General features: G+C 42.0%; 1 protein-coding gene across 6 annotated transcripts in view; it reads right to left on the reverse strand.

Annotated features, from left to right (window-relative positions):
• itsn1 (intersectin 1 (SH3 domain protein)) overlaps positions 1-20888 on the reverse strand; it is a 173715-nt gene that overhangs the window by 58156 nt on the left and 94671 nt on the right. For 4 of the 6 annotated variants that reach the window (XM_048603054.1, XM_048603053.1, XM_048603050.1 and 1 more), the window contains 6 exons: positions 20231-20336; positions 17307-17416; positions 10274-10337; positions 5105-5242; positions 3749-3888; positions 1884-2146 (listed from right to left, as the gene is read on the reverse strand). In XM_048603054.1, coding sequence (XP_048459011.1) covers positions 1884-2146; positions 3749-3888; positions 5105-5242; positions 10274-10337; positions 17307-17416; positions 20231-20336 — 821 coding nt within the window. Of the gene's footprint in view, positions 1-1883; positions 2147-3748; positions 3889-5104; positions 5243-10273; positions 10338-17306; positions 17417-17619; positions 17678-20230; positions 20337-20888 lie in introns of those variants that run through there. The other 2 variants (XM_048603052.1, XM_048603055.1) reach the window with 2 other exon arrangements.

Raw genomic sequence — 20888 nt, forward strand, 5'->3', positions numbered from 1 at the left:
CAAATGTAATTTTTCTCCTTAACTCAGCAGCAAATCACGTCCCAGGTTACAGCAGTTATTTTATTTTTAAAAACCCACTTGTGGGACATGGGCAATGCTGGTTGGGCCAGCATTTGTTGCCCATCCCCGGTTGCCCTTGAGAAGGTGGTAGTGAGTTGCCTTCTTGAACTACTGCTGTCTGTGCACTGTCAGTAGAACCAAAGAGTGTGTTAGGGAAGGAATTCCAGGATTTTGACCTTGTGAAGGAACAGTGATATATTCCCAAGTCAGGATATTGATTGGTTTGGAGGTGAACTTGCGGGTGGTGTTAATTTTTGAACTGACATCTTAAATTTATCCCCTTTAAAAAAAAAAACTAATGAAATTTACCCCATGGTTTAATTTATTTAATTTTTAAAAAGACAGCCTCATGGCAGCGCTAACATATTTTGTCACAGTCATTGTCTAATGCAACCAAAATGTTGAATAACTATCCCAGAGTTTAATCAATACAGTAATGAAATTACACAGGTTTTATATAGCATTTCTTCAAGTACAGACTAATGATATAGTAATGTTTTCAACACTCAAAGCCATATAAAACCACTGAATAAAACCATTAATTTTTTAAACCTGTCATCCTAGTGAAAGTCTACTAAATAATTAATTTCAACATGGAGTGCTTTTTCAATTGAATGCTGAAGGTAATAAATGAACCTCAAAAGAAACTAACTCAACTGGCACAATTAATCTGACGTAACTGAATAAAAATTATTATGAATTCACATTAACAACAGATGTTATCATTGAGGATTATCATCCACTTCTTCCTAACATCTCTGTAGTCAAAGCCCAAGACTTTTAGCTACTCTTTAAAAAAGTTTAGTAGGGATTATAAATGACATTGGATTTAAAGAGACCTTGCAGAAGCTACAAAATATCATGCAGTTAAACCAAAATGCCCAGGTTCAAGCTTGTTTTGAGAACAGGCAGTTTCAAACAGAAGAGATGACAGGACACATCTCATTCTTATAATTTCATGATGCCTTTCTCGATTACAATAACTTAATATTAGATTATCATAATCGGCCAAATGCACATTTACCTCGATAACCAATAATTATCCACCTGATACATAGTGGAGTGAAAGACGACTGGAATATATTTCTCTTTAAGCAGTGTTTTTATTTATAGTCAGGGCTACTCCAAGGTAACATATTGGCGATCTAAAATGAGACTTTGCAATCACATACCAAAGTCTGGTAAGGCCACACAACACTCCAGTTAGTCTGGCTTAATAAGGGTACCTGTAATGATAGGCACCATAGTTGATCTTCTGATACAAGACCATTTGGCTTCCTGTAATTTCATGTGTCAATTCATGATTTTTGGTTTGGGGAAGTGGGGGTCCTGATAGACAAGCAAGAACGTGGTCGGTGCTCTGTGCAGGTCAGCTGTGGAGTTCTGGTAGTTAAGTACCAGCAGTGCTCCAGAAAGATATGGGAGTCAAAAGCCTCGGCACTTGCTGGCTTCAGCTCTCTTTACGTAAAGATTAGATAAAATTGTATGCATTGAATATTTGGCAAAGAAACTGAACCGGTATAACTTCCTTAGAAATTTTATTTGGATAAAATGACCTAAAAAATCACTTTTGAAAGGAATGTGATATTTTAAAACAGAAAAAATAGCATGTGCAAAGAATAAAGTGAAACAATTCTCCAGCTCTAATAGTTCAAAGTGATGTGCAGTTGACATCTAAATAAAATAAAAGTAGATCCGAGTGCAATAAGCCATAATTACACATTTAAAGGCAAGTTGAGATATGGCTTGTGATCTAGTCATATCCTTCAAGTATATGAATTTTAATTTGAGAAATCATTAAACAATCATTGTTCAAATTTTACCTCTCGCCTTTCTATTTCCTTTCTTCTCTCTTCCTCCCTCTGTCGCTCAAATTCTCGTTGTTTCTCCAGCTGCTTTTCTATCTCCATCTGCCTTTTCCTTTCTTGTTCTTGCCGCTCTCGCTCTTTCCGTTCCTGCTCTGCACGTTCCAATTGAGCAAGTCGTTCCTGCTCCTTTCGCTGTTGTTCCAGAAGAACTTGTCGTCGCTTTTCCAGTTCAAGATTCCCCCGTTCAAAATTCTCACGCTTCTTATCCTCAAATGTCACTGCAAACAGGTTGAGTGAAGGAACAATTTAAGAAAGCAAAGAAAATCATGCCACCCTAACCCTAACCCATATCAATCATACCTAATCCATCTAGCCTGCATATCCCCAGACACTGTGGCCAATTTAGCATGGCCAATGCACCCAAGCTACACATTTTTGGACTGTAGGAGGAAACCAAAGCACCCAGAGGAAACCTATACAGGCATGGGGAGAACATGCAAGCTCCAGCTCCAAACTGCAATTGTACCAGCTCAAAGCACAATGGCCCAATAATGTCCAAGTTTTCTTATTTGACCCATAAATTTTCAAAGCCGTTCATACCCTATTCCTTTAAAGTCAAACAATTCTATTATTGAAAAAAATTTTTTGAACAAATCTTCACTTAATACTTGTACTGCTGCAATTCTTGCAATTTATTGCTGTTCCCAGTTTACAACTAAGTCTTAACATCATTCAGATCAACAGTATTGCTGTGTGATCTCAAATATCAAAGACAGTTTGAGTGGAAAAGAGATGGGAATACTGTATTTGTATTTTCCCACACCATAAGACACAATAGTGAATCATTACACACACACACAGGTTTAATAATCTTCTGACAATGAGAAGCCCAACAATACTTCGTTCTCTAAACCAAGGTGTTATTGAAATCTTCAGCTCAACATCTCCTAGCTTTTATATTTTATACATGAAGAAACCTGGATCCATTAGCTTTGTGTTATTCTGCAAAATAAAAAACCCAATCAGCCCAAGTTGTTGACTTTTATGTCCTAGGAATCAGTACACCATATTTTTCAAAACATACTAAATGTTTATCTGACCTAAAATAAAAGTAACCACCTCATATTCCATTCTGAGGAAGGGTCACCGGACCCAAAACATTAACTCTAATTTTTTTCTTCACGATGCTGCCAGACCTGCTCAGCTTTTCCAGCAACTTCTGCTTTTGTTTCTGCACCTCATATTAATGCTGATTTCTATCTGATACTCATTTTACTGCATTCTTTTCACCTATCAATATCCCTTTGCAACTTTCTTTGAACAAAAGTGACTCTTAACGGAGTCATGCATGACTCCATTGTCAACTTCAAAACTTGAGATACAGTCCTCAATTCCGACTTTTCATTTTCTCAAAACAATTTAATATAGTTCCATTTCACTGAGTGTGCTAATTATGAGGACCATAGTCCAGGATTATCCTCTGAATAGAACAGTCTCCATTAAATTTGCTAAAGCAAAACCCTTTTCCACACCATTTTCCCAGAAGTGAAGAATTATCCAACTAATTTGTTCATTATCGTGTACTTCTGTTTTTTACTTCCCTTCAATGCAAAACTGAAATCATTTGCTCCACCTAGTGCTTGGTTGAGCTCAATACAACTCGAGTGGAAATATTTCAAATTAAGAAAATGAAACTCCATTTCAAACATCCCAAATTGAGGAAACGAAACATTCCAACAAGCTGTCGGCAAACTGGCAACAAATACCTCTCAACAGGTTCAAGGAGAAATCATGGGTAAATGTTTTTTTTACTGTCAGTTGGTGGGAATGGAAGCAAGGTATACTTCGCACTGAAAATACTTCACTGTAACATAATTTACCAGGCAATTTTTTTTCAGTTTCTTCTTCTTGTGGTTCTTCAGGTACTCGTTGATCAATACTCAATGAGCTTCCAGTAGACATTCCACTACCAGACCTGGCTCTTCTGCAATATTCAAACAGAACTGTTGGACTGCAACATCTAAGTGATTTCAAAGTAAGGAGTTAAATGCAAATCATTGTACATTGTAATTACAAAAAGAACACTCCAAAAAAGCATTCTCTCTAATTTAATGACATTGATTTTGTAATTCAATTCTTCCTAAATGAAGCAAAACTGTTTTAAACAAACGTTTTGCTGTCTAAGATGGGTTTACTCGACAGCAAAACACACTCTGCTTTCAACATATTTCAGATATCAGATTAAGTCTGGCAATTCAAATTCTCTTTATCCAGTTTTCATTATGTTATGTGCAGCTGTGGCTCAATTGGTAGCACTCTTGCCTCTCAATCAAAGCACTGGGTTCAAGTACTGACTGCAGGGACTTGAGGATAAGAATAAGGCCAATGTCTTATGCATGGAATGCTACAAGATCAGAGGAACATGCTTTTGGTTGATACATCGAACTGAAACCCTGTCTTCTCCCTCAGGTGACTGTTGGGTCAAAAGGGCACTGCTCCAAACAGGAGTTATCCGTGGTGCTCTGGCCAGTGTTTACCCTTCAAGCTACATCACAAAAGCAAAAAGCAGTTTGTAGGAGCTTTGTGCAACCAAATCAACTGCCACATTTCCTACATCACAACAGCACGTACACTTCAATAACGGACATAATTGGTCGTAAAGCAGAGGTGACTGATGGTCATGAAAAGCACAACAAAAATGAATGTTCTTCTTTGAAATTGATCCATCGACTGAAGGTCGAGCATTTCCTCACAGGGAACAATGTCAAAATAATCAGTTAACTTGTGCTCTTTTTCATGCCATCAACTGATCAACAGTCACCGGTATTAAGGCCAGTGAAGGCTGTTTAATTTCTTGCTTGGCCAAATTGGATAAAATCTTTTAATAAACTATGTTCCACATGGTGCAATAATCACATATGTCGTTCCATTATTCATCTGACTGCCCAACAACCTTGCATATAATTTGAAAACTAACTGCAATATCCTAGTTCAGAAATACTTCTGCACTGCATCCAGTAAGCTGGCCATGTTTAGTTACTACAAACCTCAATTTACATATGGCCAATTTCTTTTCAGAGTTAGGTCCGAAAAATAAACTGAGCATATGAACTCATCTGTAACTATGTTGCTGTTGATAGAAAATAAGTGCTTTTATAAAAAAAAATCCAACAAAACAATTGGACCTATCACATATACACACATTGGATAAATTCCACAACCTTTACCCTACTTACCGGAAAGTTGGTGGAATCAAGTCTCGAGTCAGTACGGGAGGCAATGGCTGTCCTGACATTGCCATATCAATTAAGTGCATAGCCAGAATGAATTCCTCCGCTGTAAGCTTTCCATCTTGATCTATATCAGAAAGGTTCCTGTGCAGAATTGAGAGATTTGTTCGAGGTGATCTTAAACAAATAAAAATGTTGCTCAAACAAATTAAATCACAGATAACAACAGCTGGATGAACACAACAGGCCAAGCAGCAGAGGAGCAGGAAAGCTGATGTTTCGGGCCTAGACCCTTCTTCAGAAATGGGGGAGGGGAAGGGAGTTCTGAAATAAACGGGGTGAGGGGGGGGGGGGGGGAGGCGGATAGAAGATGGATAGAGGAGAAGATAGGTGGAGAAAAGACAAACAGGTCAAAGAGGTGGGGATGGAGCCAGTAAAAGGTGGGTGTAGGTGGGGAGGTAGGGAGGAGGTGGGTCAGTCCAGAGAAGACGGACAGGTCAAGGGGGAGGGATGAGGCCAGCAGGTAGGAGATGGGGGTGGGGTTTGAGGTGGGAGGAGGGGACAGGTGGGAGGAAGGACAGGTCAGGGAGGCGGGAACAAGCTGGGCTGGTTTTGGGATGCGGTAGGGGGAGGGGAGATTTTGAAGCTTGTGAAGTCCATATTGATACCATTGGGCTGCAGGGTTCCTGAGCGGAATATGAGGTGCTGTTCCTGCAACCTTCGGGTGGCATTATTGTGGCACTGCAGGAGGCCCAGGATGGATATGTCATCTGAGGAATGGGAGGTGCAGTTGTTTAGTACGAACCGAGTGTAGGTGTTCCGCAAAGCGGTCCCCAAGCCTCCGCTTGGTTTACCCGATGGAGAGGAGGCCACAACAGGAACAGCGGATACAGTATACCACATTAGCAGATGTGCAGGTGAACATCCGCTTGATGTGGAAAGTCTTCTTGGGGCCTGGGATGGGGGTGGGGAGGGGAGGTGTAGGGGCAAGTGTAGCACTTCCTGCGGTTGTAAGGAAAAGTGCTCGGTGTGGTGGGGCTGGAGGGGAGTGTGGAACGGACAAGGGAGTCCCGGAGACAGTGGTCCCTCCGGAAAGCAGATAAGGGTGGGCAGGGAGAAATGTCTTTGGTGGTGGGGTCGGATTGCAGATGGCGGAAGTGTCGGAGGATGATGCGTTGGATCTGGAGGTTGGTGGAGTGGTACGTGAGGACGAGGGGGATTCTGTTTTGGTTGTTATTGCAGGTAGGGGGTGTGAGGGATGAGTTGCAGGAAATGCGGGAGACATGGTCAAGGGTGTTCTCGACCACTGGGGGATGGGAGGGTTGCGGTCCTTGAAGAACGAGGACATCTAAGACGTTCGGGAGTGGAATTCCTCATTCTGGGAGCAGATGCGGCGGAGGCAAAGCAATTGGGAATAGGGGATGGCTTCCAATTCCCTGGTCCCCAACACCTCATCTTTACCATGGACATCCAGTCCCTATACACTTGCATTCCCCATGCAGATGGCCTAAAGGCCCTCCGCTTCTTCCTGTCCTGCAGGCCCGACCAGTCCCCCTCCACCGACACCCTCATCCGCTTAGCCGAACTCGTCATCACCCTCAACAACTTCTCTTTCAATTCCTCCCACTTCCTACAGACAAAGTGGGTGGCCACAGGTACCCGCATGGACCCAAGCTATGCCTATCTCTTTGTAGGTTACATGGAACAAACCCTCTTCCGTAGTTACACTGGCCCTAAACCCCACCTCTTCCTCCGTTACATTGATGGCTGTATCGGTGCCGCCTCATGCTCCCATGTGGAGCTCGAACAGTTCATACACTTCAACATCTTCCACCCCAACCTTAAGTTCACCTGGACCATCTTTGATACCTCTCTCTCCTTCCTGGACCTCCGTTTCCATCTCTGGCAACCACCTGGAAACAGATATCCATTTCAAGCCCACCGACTCCCACAGCTACCTAGAATACACCTCCTCCCACCCACCTTCCTGCAAAAATGCCATCCCCGATTCCCAATTGCTTCACCTCCGCCGCATCTGCTCCCAGGATGAGGCATTCCACTCCCGAACATCTCAAACGTCCTCATTCTTTAAGGACCGCAACCCCCCACACCCCCAGTGGTCGAGAACACCCTTGACCATGTCTCCCGCATTTCCCGCAACTCATCCCTCACACCCCCTACCCGCAATAACAACCAAAACAGAATCCCCCTCGTCCTCACGTACCACCCCACCAACCTCCAGATCCAACGCATCATCCTCCGACACTTCCGCCATCTGCAATCCGACCCCACCACCAAAGACATTTCTCCCTCCCCACCCTTATCTGCTTTCCAGAGGGACCACTCTCTTCATGACTCCCTTGTCCGCTCCGCACTCCCCTCCAGCCCCACCACACCCGGCACTTTTCCTTGCAACCGCAGAAAATGCTACACCTACCCCTACACCTCCCCCCTCACCCCCATCCCAGGCCCCAAGAAGACTTTCCACATCAAGCAGATGTTCACCTGCACATCTGCTAATGTGGTATACTGAATCCGCTCTTCCCGTTGTGGCCTCCTCTACATCGGGGAAACCAAGCGGAGGCTTGGGGACCGCACTACAGAACACCTATGCTTGGTTCACACTAAACAACTGCACCTCCCAGTTGCAAACCATTTCAACTCCCCCTCCCATTCCTCAGACGACATGTCCATCCTGGGCCTCCTGCAGTACCACAACGATGCCACCCGAAGGTTGCAGGAACAGCACCTCATATTCCACTCAGGAACCCTGCAGCCCAATGGTATCAATGTGGACTTCATAAGCTTCAGAATCTCCCCTCCCCCTACCGCATCCCAAAACCAGCCCAGCTTGTCCCCGCCTCCCTAACCTGTCCTTCCTCCCACCCCCAGCCCCACCACCCGCTCCTACCTACTAGTCTCATCCCGCCCCCTTGACCTGTCCGTCCTCCCTGGACTGACCTATCCCCTCCCTAACTCCCCACCTACACTCACCTTTACTGGCTCCATCCCCGCCTCTTTGACCTGTCTGTCTCCTCTCCACCTATCTTCTCCTCTATCCATCTTTTATCCGCCTCCCCCTCTCTCCCTGTTTATTTCAGAACCCCCTTCCCCTCCCCCATTTCTGGAGGGGGGTCTCGGCCCGAAACGTCAGCTTTCCTGCTCCTCTGATGCTGCTTGGCCTGCTGTGTTCATCCAGCTCTTGTCATCTCAGACTCTCCAGCATCTGCAGTCCCTATTATCTCTGAAACAAATTTAATCACAAATTGTGTGACTTTATGTACATATTTCAATTGAGGTATTTTCTGTAACTCTTCCCTACCAATCTTTGATCTCCATGTAACATTTACTTCAAAGTTTTTACTTTCAAGCCAGGGTGCAAATGTGCATAAAATAGAGCTAGGAGTTCTTTCCTTGGGTTTTCTTCCTCAGAGGAACGCTGCTAAATACTGGCCACATTCCGTAATGAGTAAACAAAATTCTGACAACATTTGGTCGTACAATTGGCATTTCATTCAACATCTTCAATGCAATTCATTTGCATCTGTCCACACTGATGTATTATTCTAATTTGCTTGTTTTCTCTGTTGTCATCACATGATGCAGTAACAGTGACCAACAAAAAAATAGCACCACAAATACAAAAGATAGTTATTATATAGGTGTAGTGAAAAGACAAAGTACAACTCCCTCTACTGTCTCTCAACATGCTCTTCAGCTTGAAGAGCAACAATCCAATTTTGCGATACTAAAAATAATGTGGTCTCTGATTACACTAAGTTTTCCACTAAAGGGATGTGCAAAAAATTGAAACAACTCAAACAAGTTTCATCCACAACCATGATTCCCACCAAAGGAGCCTTTCATCCCATCATATTTGGCTAGCTTTGAATGCATATTACAAAACCGAGATCGGTACCTAACCTTCTGCACCACAGATGAATAATTGGTTTGAAGGAGGATAAAATTGACCAAATGTCTAACCTTTGGTCACAGTGATAGATCACATCAATTCAAGTTTTGTGAAACATCCAAGACTAGTTCCAAATGGAGGCTAGCACTAGATGGTTTACTTGTCTTATTCCTGAGATGAAGGGCTTACTTCATGGAAAAGGATTGAAAAGGTTGGACCTATATCCATTGCAATTTAGATGATCTTCTTATCATAGAGTCCCTATGATAACAGGCTATTTGGCCCACCAAGACTACACCAACCCACCAAACAGCATTCCACCCAGACCCATCCCCCTTGCCGATCCCTATAACCCTGCATTTCCCTTGGCAGTGCACTTAACTCGCACAACTCTTAACACTATGGGTAATTTAGCATGGATAATCCATCTAAACTTGCAGATCTTTGGACCGTGGGAGGAAACTAGATCACCCAGAGGAAACCCACACTGAATAAGAGGAGAACGTGCAAACTCCACACAGACACTGGAGGGTGGAATTGAACCCGGGTACCTGGTGCTGAGACACAGCGGTGCTAACCACTGAGCCACCGTACCAACCCCCAAAGACACGAGAACCTGAGCTGGGTAGAAAGGGTTGATACCTGAAGGCTGTTTCCTTTTGTGGGAGAAATCAATACTAGGAGATAATGGTTAAAAATAAGAAGTCTCCTTTTAAGAGGTGAGGAAATGGAGAATTTCTTTTTTCCCCAGTGGGTTATTACAGTTGGGAATTCTCTTCCACAGAACACAAAATTTATTCAAGACAAATTTATTCAAGACCAAGTTAGACAGAGGTTTCAAAGACAAGGGAGTCAAGGGTTATGGTGCATTGCAAAGTGGAGCCCAAAACACAATCAGGTCAGCCACCATTTTAACGAAAGGAACTGGAGTAGGTTCAAAGGGCTGAGAAAGTTTAAAGGGCCATTGCTCCTGAATATTATATTCTATGTAAGGGAAAGACATAAGAATTTAAAGCATTGTTCAACTTGCTACCGACAAAGGACAGCAACAAACTGTACACTTTTTGCTTAGCAGTTATTTACAGAGAATAAAATGGATGGGAGAAAATGTGGTGAAAGGGGCAAAAGTGATCCTATTGTAAAAATAAATTTGTCCCACATTTTGATGACAAAACAAAGCAGTTAAAGCATCAATCATCCCTTTGAGAAATAGATTTTAGGCAATAACTTGTTTGAAAATGATTTGTTAGAAATGTGCTTACCATATAGATGCTAACTGAGCTTGTGGTAAACTGGATTGCATTAAGATGGTTCTTGCCTGTGGGCCTGTAAAATGAAAACTTTCCATTCAGTATTGTTCAATGTATTGTAAAATTTCTTTTGCATTTCTGCTCATTCCTGCAATTCCCCGGGTTTCTAGGCAGAAAAAGGGATGAAATTTCATAACAGTCAGTATTTTGAACTTCTGGGAAAAAGTTAGGAACATGCACTTTACGGAACTAGAGAAGATAGATGAATTGACAATACTTTCTCAAGAGAGAAGATACTCAATTGTGTCTGCAACTTTTAGGCATGACTACTGCTTCTCATGATCGGAAACTAAATGCTTAGGACAGATATTGAGATCAATAAAACAAAAACTCATGAAAATGATCAGAGAAAAAAAAAACAAGAGTTGCAGTGGAATGAGAGAAAAAGAGCATTTGAGATCAAAGAAAGAAAAAAATCATCAATGACAAGAAATCAAGTTAATATCTTGTCATGCATTGTTAAAATGTGACAAGGAGTAAAAGCACAGCTTGGAGTTTGAGGATCCAGCATTTCCTCCAATGCTTCTTACACTTGACCATTCATGACAGGATTTTATTACTGGAAGTCCACAAAAAGATTTCAGCCGGTAAAAGTGAGCAGCTTTAAACAAAATGGAAATGCAGATACAACCAGAATGTGCAATAAGCACTGCAATCAATAGCAATTGGTTAAAAACATGCTAACTTGAGACAATGGAAAGTTTGCCACTGCAAAATGTTCTGCTATGCCAGAACAAGGAAATCATTATCGAAAACCAAGGAATAAAAGAGAACTGAATGGCGACTGGAGATACATTCTCTGAAATGCATTTCCTTATGACCCTGACCACTCCCATCACGTACCACATCATTCCAGGATGAAACAGGGTGGAGGAAGAGAGTGCACTGAAAAAGCACAAACCCAAATCATACGTTTAACTGACAATGTGCTCTTCTTACATTGAGAGTGAGACACGCATCCATCCTGTTTTGTTTGGGCAGCATGGTGGCTCAGTGGTTAGCACTGCTGCCTCTCAGCACCAGGGGCCCAGGTTCAGTTCCAGCCTCGGGCGACTGTCTGTCTGGAGTTTGCACGTCGTGTAAGATCAAACAGTGAAACAGACTCAATGGGCCGAATGGCCTAATTCTGCTGCTTTATCTTATGGTTTTACAGTGAATCCGTGCAATTTTGTTTTACTTGCAGAGAGCCTTTGAGGCCGAGTATATTCAAGACTGAGAGGGACAGACTTTTCATCTTTGAGGGAATCAATGGTTATAGGGCAAAGGCAGGAGAGGGGGTTAGGGTTTTGGTTGAGGATGGTCAAATCAGCTATGATCTCATTGGACGACGGAGCAGACTTGATGCGCTCAAAGACCTTGTGCTACTCTTGCATCTTATGGTCCTCTATAGCGACCACAGAAGCAATATTTTGATTCATTTCATCTGCCATTTCTTACTTATCGACAATTAACTCCCTATACTCACTCTTGAGGACCAACTTTACTTACACTACACAGTAGAAAAACTTTTACCCATCCATTTTTACATTCATAGCGAGCCTCCGCTCATACTCTAATTTCTTCACCCTGATTAACTTCTTGGTCATTCTTTATACTCTGACCAATCATCTGACCTGCCACAACTCTGCACAACAGCACGCTTTTTCAAATTTGATGCTTTCTTTAACTGCTTTAATTCAGCACAGAAGAGTTCCTTTGGCCCATTAAAGTCTGCGCCGACCTATTCACACTTGCCAACAGCCTTGAAGGTTATGACATTTCAAGTTACCATCTACGTACTTGTTTTGGTATGTTGAGGTTTCCAGCTTTTAGTTCCTTCCCAAATCATCCAAATTTTTCACATCAATTGTAAAGACTGAGGCCTCAGGACCAACCCATGTGACACACCACTCATGACACCCTACCAACCTGCTAAACTTAAATAAAAACACTTATTTCTGCACATCAGCCAATCCTCTACCCATGCAAAATGCCACTATCAACACGGTTTTTTATCTTCCCCAGTAACCTTTGATGTAGCACCTCATCAAAAACTTTCTGGAAACCAAAGTATAGTCCATCCATTGAATCTACCCTGCATCCAAAGAACATTTTTCTTAAAATCACTCGTGGGACATGGGGGTGGCTGGCTGGCCGGCCAGCATTTATTGCCCCTCCCTAGTTGTCCTTTCCTCAAAGAACTCCAATAAGTTAGCCAAATACAGGTCCCTCCCTTGAGAACATGATTTTTGCAGTAGGAATATTTTAAGTATTCTGAAATATCCCCTTAAATATCTAACATTATCTCTATTGACCTATCCCCTAGCCCAGTATGCCATTCTTGAAAATGCATGAAGAGATAACAGAGGATCCATTACACACAAGACAGAACACAATTCATTAGAAAGGGGAAAGAAGTGAAAGGTGGCTTATCTTGATAGCAGTCAAAAGCAGGCAAATACAGACTAAGGAGTTTGTCACTGTGCAAATTGATTCACCCCAGATATCCACGGTGGTTCCACGAAGCAAATAAAAAGATAAAATCAAAGACACATTGAACTGTAGGTGTAGAAGCATATTGACTATGAAAATGTAAATGGCAGTAGAGTGTTGAGATATTGGCTAGTAATCCGGAGGCTTAATTGAATGATCCAGAAACAAGTTCACATCCTTCCTCACTAGTTGGGGAATTTGAAACATAGTTAATAAAATAAATCTGGAATAAAAAGTTAGCATTAGGCATAGTAATCATGTTTTAACAGGGTAGAAGTTCATTCAGTTCAATAACAACCTTGCAGGAAGGAAATTAGCTATCCTAACGTAGTATGGCCCAAAGGCAAGTCTAGGTCCACAGTCATATGGTTAGCTCCTAACTACACACTCAAATAGCCAAGCAGTCCGCTCAGTTGTTAAGGCAGCAGCTCACCATCACCTTTAAGGGCAATTGAGGATGTGCAATATATACTGGCCTAGCTGTGAATGAATTAAAAAAACACTGCAATAGTCTCAATAAACAATCACCTTCATTTCCAAAGAGATCGGTACTTTCCAAAATATTTCCTACAGTAAAATAAAGCATGCAGAGGGAAACAGCAAAGGTATTGTTAGCACTCTATAGAGCATGCAAACTTATATGCTATTAACTTCAATTCATATACGAGAATGAGTCATAGAGTCAGTCATACAGCACAGAAACAGACCCTTCGGCCCAACAAGTCCAAACTGACCAGGTTTCCTGAACTGAACTAGTCCCATTGGCCTGTGTTTGGTCCATATCCCTCTCAACCCTTCCTCTCCATGTACCTGCACAAATTCTTAAGTGTTGTAATTGCGCTCTACCACTTTCTCCAGAGCTCGTTCCATACACGCATCACTGTATCTACGAAAAGTTTGTCCCTCAGGTTCCTTTTAAATCTTTCCCCTTTCAGCTTAAACCTACATGCTCTCGTTTTAGACTGCCCTAACCTGGGCAAAGAGACCTTGCCAGTTCACACTATCATGATTTTGTAAACCTCTTTAAAAGGTCACCCCTCAGCCTCCTATGCTCCAGGGAAAAAAGCCCCAGTATATTCAGCCTCTCCTTATAACTGAAGCTCTCCAGTCTTGCTAACATCCTTGTAAATCCTTTTTGGCATTCTTTCCAGTTTAATCCTTCTTATAGCAAGGCAACCAGAACTGCACACAGTACTCCACATGTGGCCTTACCAATGCCTTGTACAGCCATAACATGACATCTCAGCTCCCGTACTCAATTTGGCACACTTGCTTTCATCGTCACCATCAAGGAACCACGTAGCTGCAACCCAAGCCTCTGTTCAACAACATGCCCCATGCCCTACCATGAACTATGCAAGTCCTGTCCTGCTTGGTCTTACCAAAATGCAACACCACTCATTTATATGAATGAGAGTCCATCTGCCATTCCTTGGCCCACTGGCCCAGTCGATCAAGATCCGTTTGTACTTTTAGATAACCTTCTTCACTGTCTACTACAACCACTAATTTAGGTGTCATCTGCAAACTTACTAACCATGTCTTCTGTATGCTCATCTAAATTATTTATATAAATGAACAACTGTGGACCCAGCATTGATCCTTGCAGCACACGCTAGTCACAGGCTCCGGTCTGAACAACAACCCTCTACCACTACTGTCTGTCACCTACTGTCAAACCAATTTTGTATCCAATTGGCTAGCTGTCCTTGGATCCCATTTCGTCTAACCTTACTAACCAGTCTATCATGTGGAACCTTGTCACATGCCTTGCTGAAGCTCTTATAGACAAGATCTACAGCTCTGCCTTCGTGGATTTTCTTGTTCACCTCTTTAAAAAGAAACACTCAATCAAATTTCTGAGATCTAATCAGTCGAGTCTAATCAAGGACTAATCAGTCCTTGCCTTTTCAAGAGCACGTAAATTCTGTCCCTCAGAATCCCCTCCAACAACTTGCCCATCACTGACATCAGGCTCACCAGTCTATAGTTCACTGGCTTTTCCTTGCAGCCTTTCTTAATTAATGACAGCACACAAGTGCTGTTTAAGTAACTGTTCAATTCTGTCGGCCCAATGATAAACACCTTTAACTACTAATTGGCATTCCATCAGTAGATTTTTTCCATTTTTATGGAATATTGAAGTTATACTTGTTTTTAAATTACAACTGTAGAACATTAGCCATTCTCCAGTCTTCCAAGATCTCACCCATGGCTGTTGATATTACAAATATCTCAGCGAGGGGCCCTGTAATTTCTTGCCTAGCTTCTCACAATGTCCTGGGTTACATTTGATCAGGTCCTGGGAATTTATCCACCTTTGTGTTTTAAGGCCTCCAACACCTCCTCATCTATAATGTGGTCTCTTTTCAGGACAACACTATTTATTTCCCCGAGTTCCCTAGCTTCCATGTCTTTCTCCACAGTAAATACAGACACGAAATATTCATTCACGATCTTACCCATCTCCTACAGTTCCACAAATAGACAGCCTTATTTTTCTTTAAGGGGTCCTATTCTCTCCATAGTTACTCTTTTGCCTTTCATACACTTGTAGAGTCTCTTTGGATTCCCCACAATTTTCTCTGCCAAAACTATCTCATGTTCCCTTTTTCCCTCCTGATTTCTTTAACGGTGTCCCTACACCCCCGAAACTAAAGGGATTCATTTGATCCCAGTTATCTATAATCGGACATATGCCTCCTCCTTTTTCTTCAGCAGTATCTCTAGTCATCCAGTGTTCCCTCCCCTGCCAGTCTTGCCTTTCAAACAAACTGGAACATACTAGCCCTGAACTCTTGTTATCGTGCATTTCAAAGCTTGCCACTTCTCAGACATTCCTTTATCTGCAAATCGCCTCCCCCAGTCAACTTTCCAAAGTTCCTGTCTAACACCATCAAAATTGGCCTTGCCCCAGTTCAGAACTTCAGCTCGTGGACCAGGCTTATCCTTTTCCATGACTATTCTAAAACTAGAACTTTTGTCACCTGTCCTAAAGTGCTCTGCTGTCACTTGCCCTGCCTTATTTCCCTAAGAACAAGTTGAGTTTTGCCCCTTCTTTTGTCAGGCCATCTACATATTGATTGAGAAGGTTTTCTCTAACACACAAATTCCTTCCCTTCCAAACTTTTAACGTTATGGCAGTCTCAATCTATGTTTGCAAAGTTAAAATCCCCCATAACAATCATCTGCAATCTTCCTAGATATTTACTCAACTTTCCGCTGACCACTGGGGAGGCCTATAATACAAGCCCAACGTGGTCACCCCCTTTCTTATTTCTCATTTCCATCCATATAGCTTCACTGGAAGCACCTTCAGAAATATCCTCTAAGTACTGCCGTGATATTTTCCCTAATCAAAAATGCCACTCCCCCTCCTCTCATCTAATCTTCCTACAGCATCTGTAGCCCAGAACATTGTGCTGCCAGTCTGGTAGCTCCCTCGGCCACATTTCTGTAATAGCTATGATATCCCAGTCCCATGTTCCCAACCATGCCGAGTTCATCAGCCTTACCTGTCAGGCCTCTTGCATTGAAATAACTATTTTAATTCCTTTAGTCTTCCTTCGTTCTCTGCCATGCTCTTGCCTGCCTTGTATACTTAACTTGGTCTGTAACTTCTATACCAGTCTCAACCATCTCTCTTGTCTCACTACTGCTTCGGGTCTCACACCCCTGCCAGCCTAGTTTAAACACTCCCAAGTAGCTCTAGCAAATCTGCCTGCCAGGATATTGGTCTTCCTCCAGTTCAGGTACAACCCATCCCCTCTTGTACAGATCACTTCTGCCCCAGTAGAGATCCTAATGATCAAAACATCTGAATCCTTGCCTCCTGCTCTCAGCCACACATTCATCTGTCCCATCCTCATATTTATACTCTCACTAACATGTGGCACCAGGAGTATTCCAAAGATCATTCCCCTCGAGGTCCTGCTTTTAAACCTCCTGCCCAATTTCCTATGTTAAATCTGCAGGACCTCATCCATGTTTACAATGCCCTGCTTTACAGCAGAGCCAGTCATGGTGCCACAGACCTGGCTATTTGCTCCCGAGGGGGTAGCCCTCCCTGATAGTATCCAAAACAGTATACTAGTCCGAGGGGGAAATAGCCACAGGAGACTCGTGCACTACCTGGCTACCTCTTATGACAGTCACCTATCTACCTGACTCAACCTGCGGTGTGACCACCTCCCTGAAGCTATCAGATTTTCTGCCTCCTCTCGGTTCCTCAGGGCTTCCAACTCCCACTCCAACTGCTCCATGCAGTGTGAAGGGAACTACAGGCAAACACACTTTGTGCAGACATAGTTGCCAGCAGCATTTGACTGCTCCCTGATCTCCCACATTTGACAGGAGGAGCATACCACACCACTGCTACCTCTGCCCCCTTAACAACTAACTGACTTAGAAGGGAAAAAAAGTGCTCTTACATTGATCTTATTTTGCTGTGCTTGCCTCATCAAAGCCTGGTATTGACCTGAAATGCAATGACCCATTCGACATTGCCTCTTACCTGTTAAATGTCCACTCATTGTTTTATCATGACTGTTGAAAAGCTGCCTGTATTTCAACCTCGACGACTGTGGAACAGCCCACTCTATACCAGCAGCCAAAGGTGGCACACTAAAACATACCAAAATAAAACAGGTCAAACATTCGGTAAAAAAAATAAATTTAATTCTCCCTAAAGACAGTTTTCTTAAACAATATACTTCAACCAAACCAGCCAAGGGCATATATTCCATATATTTTGTCTTTTGTGCAAAAAGTCTGACCAAACTTGATGCCCATTAAATTGTAACACAAACTTTGAAACTAAGACTGACTTAAAAGTAAAATTCATGCTAGTTATCTGTTGCATTACAAATGCAGTGCTGCTTGTTCTCTACACTATTCTCTTTTTGCAAGTGACCAAATGTCTGTTATCTGGGTATGTCAAGAGATACAATGCCCTAAAAGTTAGTTGTGTTAATCTAATCTTGAACTACCAGACATAAAAATGCTCAGTAAAAAAGCCATAGAATGATGCCTTCAGAGTATTTTTTGTACCGTAGGTAGAAAATGCTCTTGTACCCAACAGAACAATAAAAAAGTTCATAATGTCAGTCATGCCATTTCTGGAACACAAAAATTGAGGTGAGGGGTAGTTCTGCTCCTAGAGCGGGGTAAAAGAAATAATGATGAAAAGACTGTAAGCCTGGCAACTGGCTAGACCAAGTCCAAAACAGTCCATTTGCAGCAACATTAATGAAGCAGCAACTTTTTCTCTTTGCTTGTCTGCGGTAACAGTGAGTGAAATATTTAAGTTACTCATTTGGGTTCATGTTGACTGAAGCCCAATTGCTTTAAAATAAATTCAATGCTGTATGAACAAACATTCCAACCCATCTTCAAACTTACAACAAATTTAATTGCTTAAGATCAACAGAGAAAACTCTCATGTGCCCAACCCAGTCTCCAAACAATTTCAAACAAATTCCCAACAGGCATCTCTGGATTAGAAAGCTTGAGGCATCTTTGCTGGGTGCCACGATTAGACAGCATCAACAATGGTGGCTCACCCGGATTATTTATCTATTCTTTCTTGGCACACAATGTTTCCACTGACTATTTCCATTTAATCATCTGACAAGGTATCATACAGCACAGAAACAGATCCTTCAGTCAAAGTTCACGTCGCCCAGACATCCCAATCTGACCTATTCCCATTTGCCAGTATTTGGCCCATGGTACACCGGCCTTCATAGTGAGAGGGTCCCACTGCAGCAGGGCTGTCTTTTTGCAATTCTCCAGGGCCATGGTTAGACCACAGCAGGAGTACTGTGTCTGGTGTTGGTCTCCTTATCTAAGGAAGGTCATTCTGTCTTTGGAAGGATTGAAACAAAGGTTTACCAGATGGAGCCCTGAGATGGTAGGACTAACATATTAAGAGAAACTGGATCAGTTAGGAATTTATTCACTGGAGTTTAGACCAATTAGTGGGGGAAGGGGTCGCAGGGAACAGGATATTTCGCAGAAGCCTATAAACATTCTAACAGGACTAGACAGGGTAATTACAGCAAAGATGTTTTCTACGACGAGACAATCCCAGAATCAGGGATCATGGTCTAAGGATAAGTGGTAGGTCTCTTAGGACAGACATGAGAAATTTCTTCACCCGGAGTGGCGAGCCTGTGGAATTCTCTGCCACAGACAGCAGTTAGGGCGAAGTCATTGCATTTTTTTCAAGAAAGAGAATGATGTATTTCTGAGGACTAAAGGGATCAAAAGAGTATATAGAGAAAGTGAGAAGAGGTTACTGAGTTGGATGATTAGCCATGATCACATGGAATGGTGAAGCAGATTCAGGCAGTCAAATGGCCTACCCCTGCACCTATTTTTTATGTTACTGCAATGCAGTATAATAAATCTGCAGACAAGCCGTTGCATTTTCAAGAGAAGAAAGAGGCAATCAATTTCTAGTCTCTCACTACAACATTCAGTCTTGAAATAAGAAAACCATATCGACTGAATTCAACATTGTTCGTGTACAAGTTGCACTTAGATGCTTCCTTATATCATAAATTTTGCTGTGACTATCACACAGTGGATTAGCTGTATGATATCCAGCCATTTATTTCTGAATTCACCTCTCCCTGGTCAGCTCAGTTTAAGCGTTAACATAGGCATAAGTGCTTTCAATACTGAAGGCACAGATAATTAATGTTTGTTTCAATTATTATTCCTCAGCACAATGCGTTTCTCAAAAATAAAACTTCAAGATAAAATTACTCCTGCTAATGCTTTGTTCAAAACATCTTCCTGCCATGTCATCCCTCAGTCCTTGTCAGTGCAGTGTTTCTGCATAAAATAGGATCAGCACTCACTATGTCCTTATCAGAAGGAGCAATGAACCATGCAATTGTGAATGACGATCACTGGGTGCAAGACCAAAAAAAGATCCAAAACAACTTCCCACACAAAATCAAATCTGTTGGGCGAGTAATGGGAGTGACATGCCAAGATCGATTAAAATTCCACTGGGGCAGAGGGGACTTAAATGTGGATTTTCTGGCACAAACATAGATACATTACCACTTCATCATAGGACCCTACTTCCCACATTCTATGCAACTAGCTTATGCATATGGCTAATGACAATCAGAATTTAATTGTATCCAAGTTGGTATATTATGCCAGCAAAAGCATACAGTTCTATTAAGATGTATATAGATCACCTAAACAAACAACTTTAAAACAAAAAGCAAAGCGGAGGGACTGAAACAAAGCATTTTGTTGCCTTGCCCTTAAACTGGAGCTCCTTCTAACAAATGATCTCATTATTTGAGCTATATTACTTTGGCTTTTCAGACACATTAAGCAATTTGTACTGTTTCAATGAAACAAACACAAAATAAATCAGTATAAATGAAACTCAAGCTTAGGTGACAAACTCACGTGACATTTCCTATGTCAAATGATTGTGCCTTTTGCAGTTTTGTTCCATTTGCTTGACTGACTGATGCAGAGCGACTGAACGAAGAACTCTTTGGCAATGTGGCTCCTAGGAGATTCAAAACATAAAAACAAATTTCTAAGTTCTCAATCTTGTATCCCCATCCCTCAATGTTTCCTTCCAGCCAAACTTGGTTATCTTTTCCCGTCTTATTTCCCAACCTTATCACACTCTTATGTCATTGCTACTTTTTATGTCAATCCATCATTCCCTCCCTGCTGTGGTAGATTAACATTAATCCATTGTACATCGTAGCCTCGAGAATTAATTCCAAGTACCATGAAGCTTACTATCTCCTTCTCAGTTTTAATAAAACCGAGCTTTTTTTTTTTTTAAAACTGCACTTATGGTTCTCCATCCTTGATCTCACCATTTCTCAGTTGAGCTTTAAGCATCCATTGCTGTATCCTCCTTAAATGAGACGCATGTCATTTTAAACTTTGTGTTAGAGTTGGGGAGAAGGTAAATGACATAAAAGCTATCCACGCAATTCCTCTTATCCAATAATCAACACTACCCACATATCAAGTTCGAGCGTATGAGGCTGATTATGCATATTATGCAAACTAATTTCTTAATTGACTATGTCAGCACGACCAA

This window comes from Rhincodon typus, chromosome 11, assembly GCF_021869965.1.
Source record: "Rhincodon typus isolate 14 chromosome 11, sRhiTyp1.1, whole genome shotgun sequence".
In the NCBI taxonomy this organism is placed as follows: Eukaryota; Metazoa; Chordata; class Chondrichthyes; order Orectolobiformes; family Rhincodontidae; genus Rhincodon; species Rhincodon typus.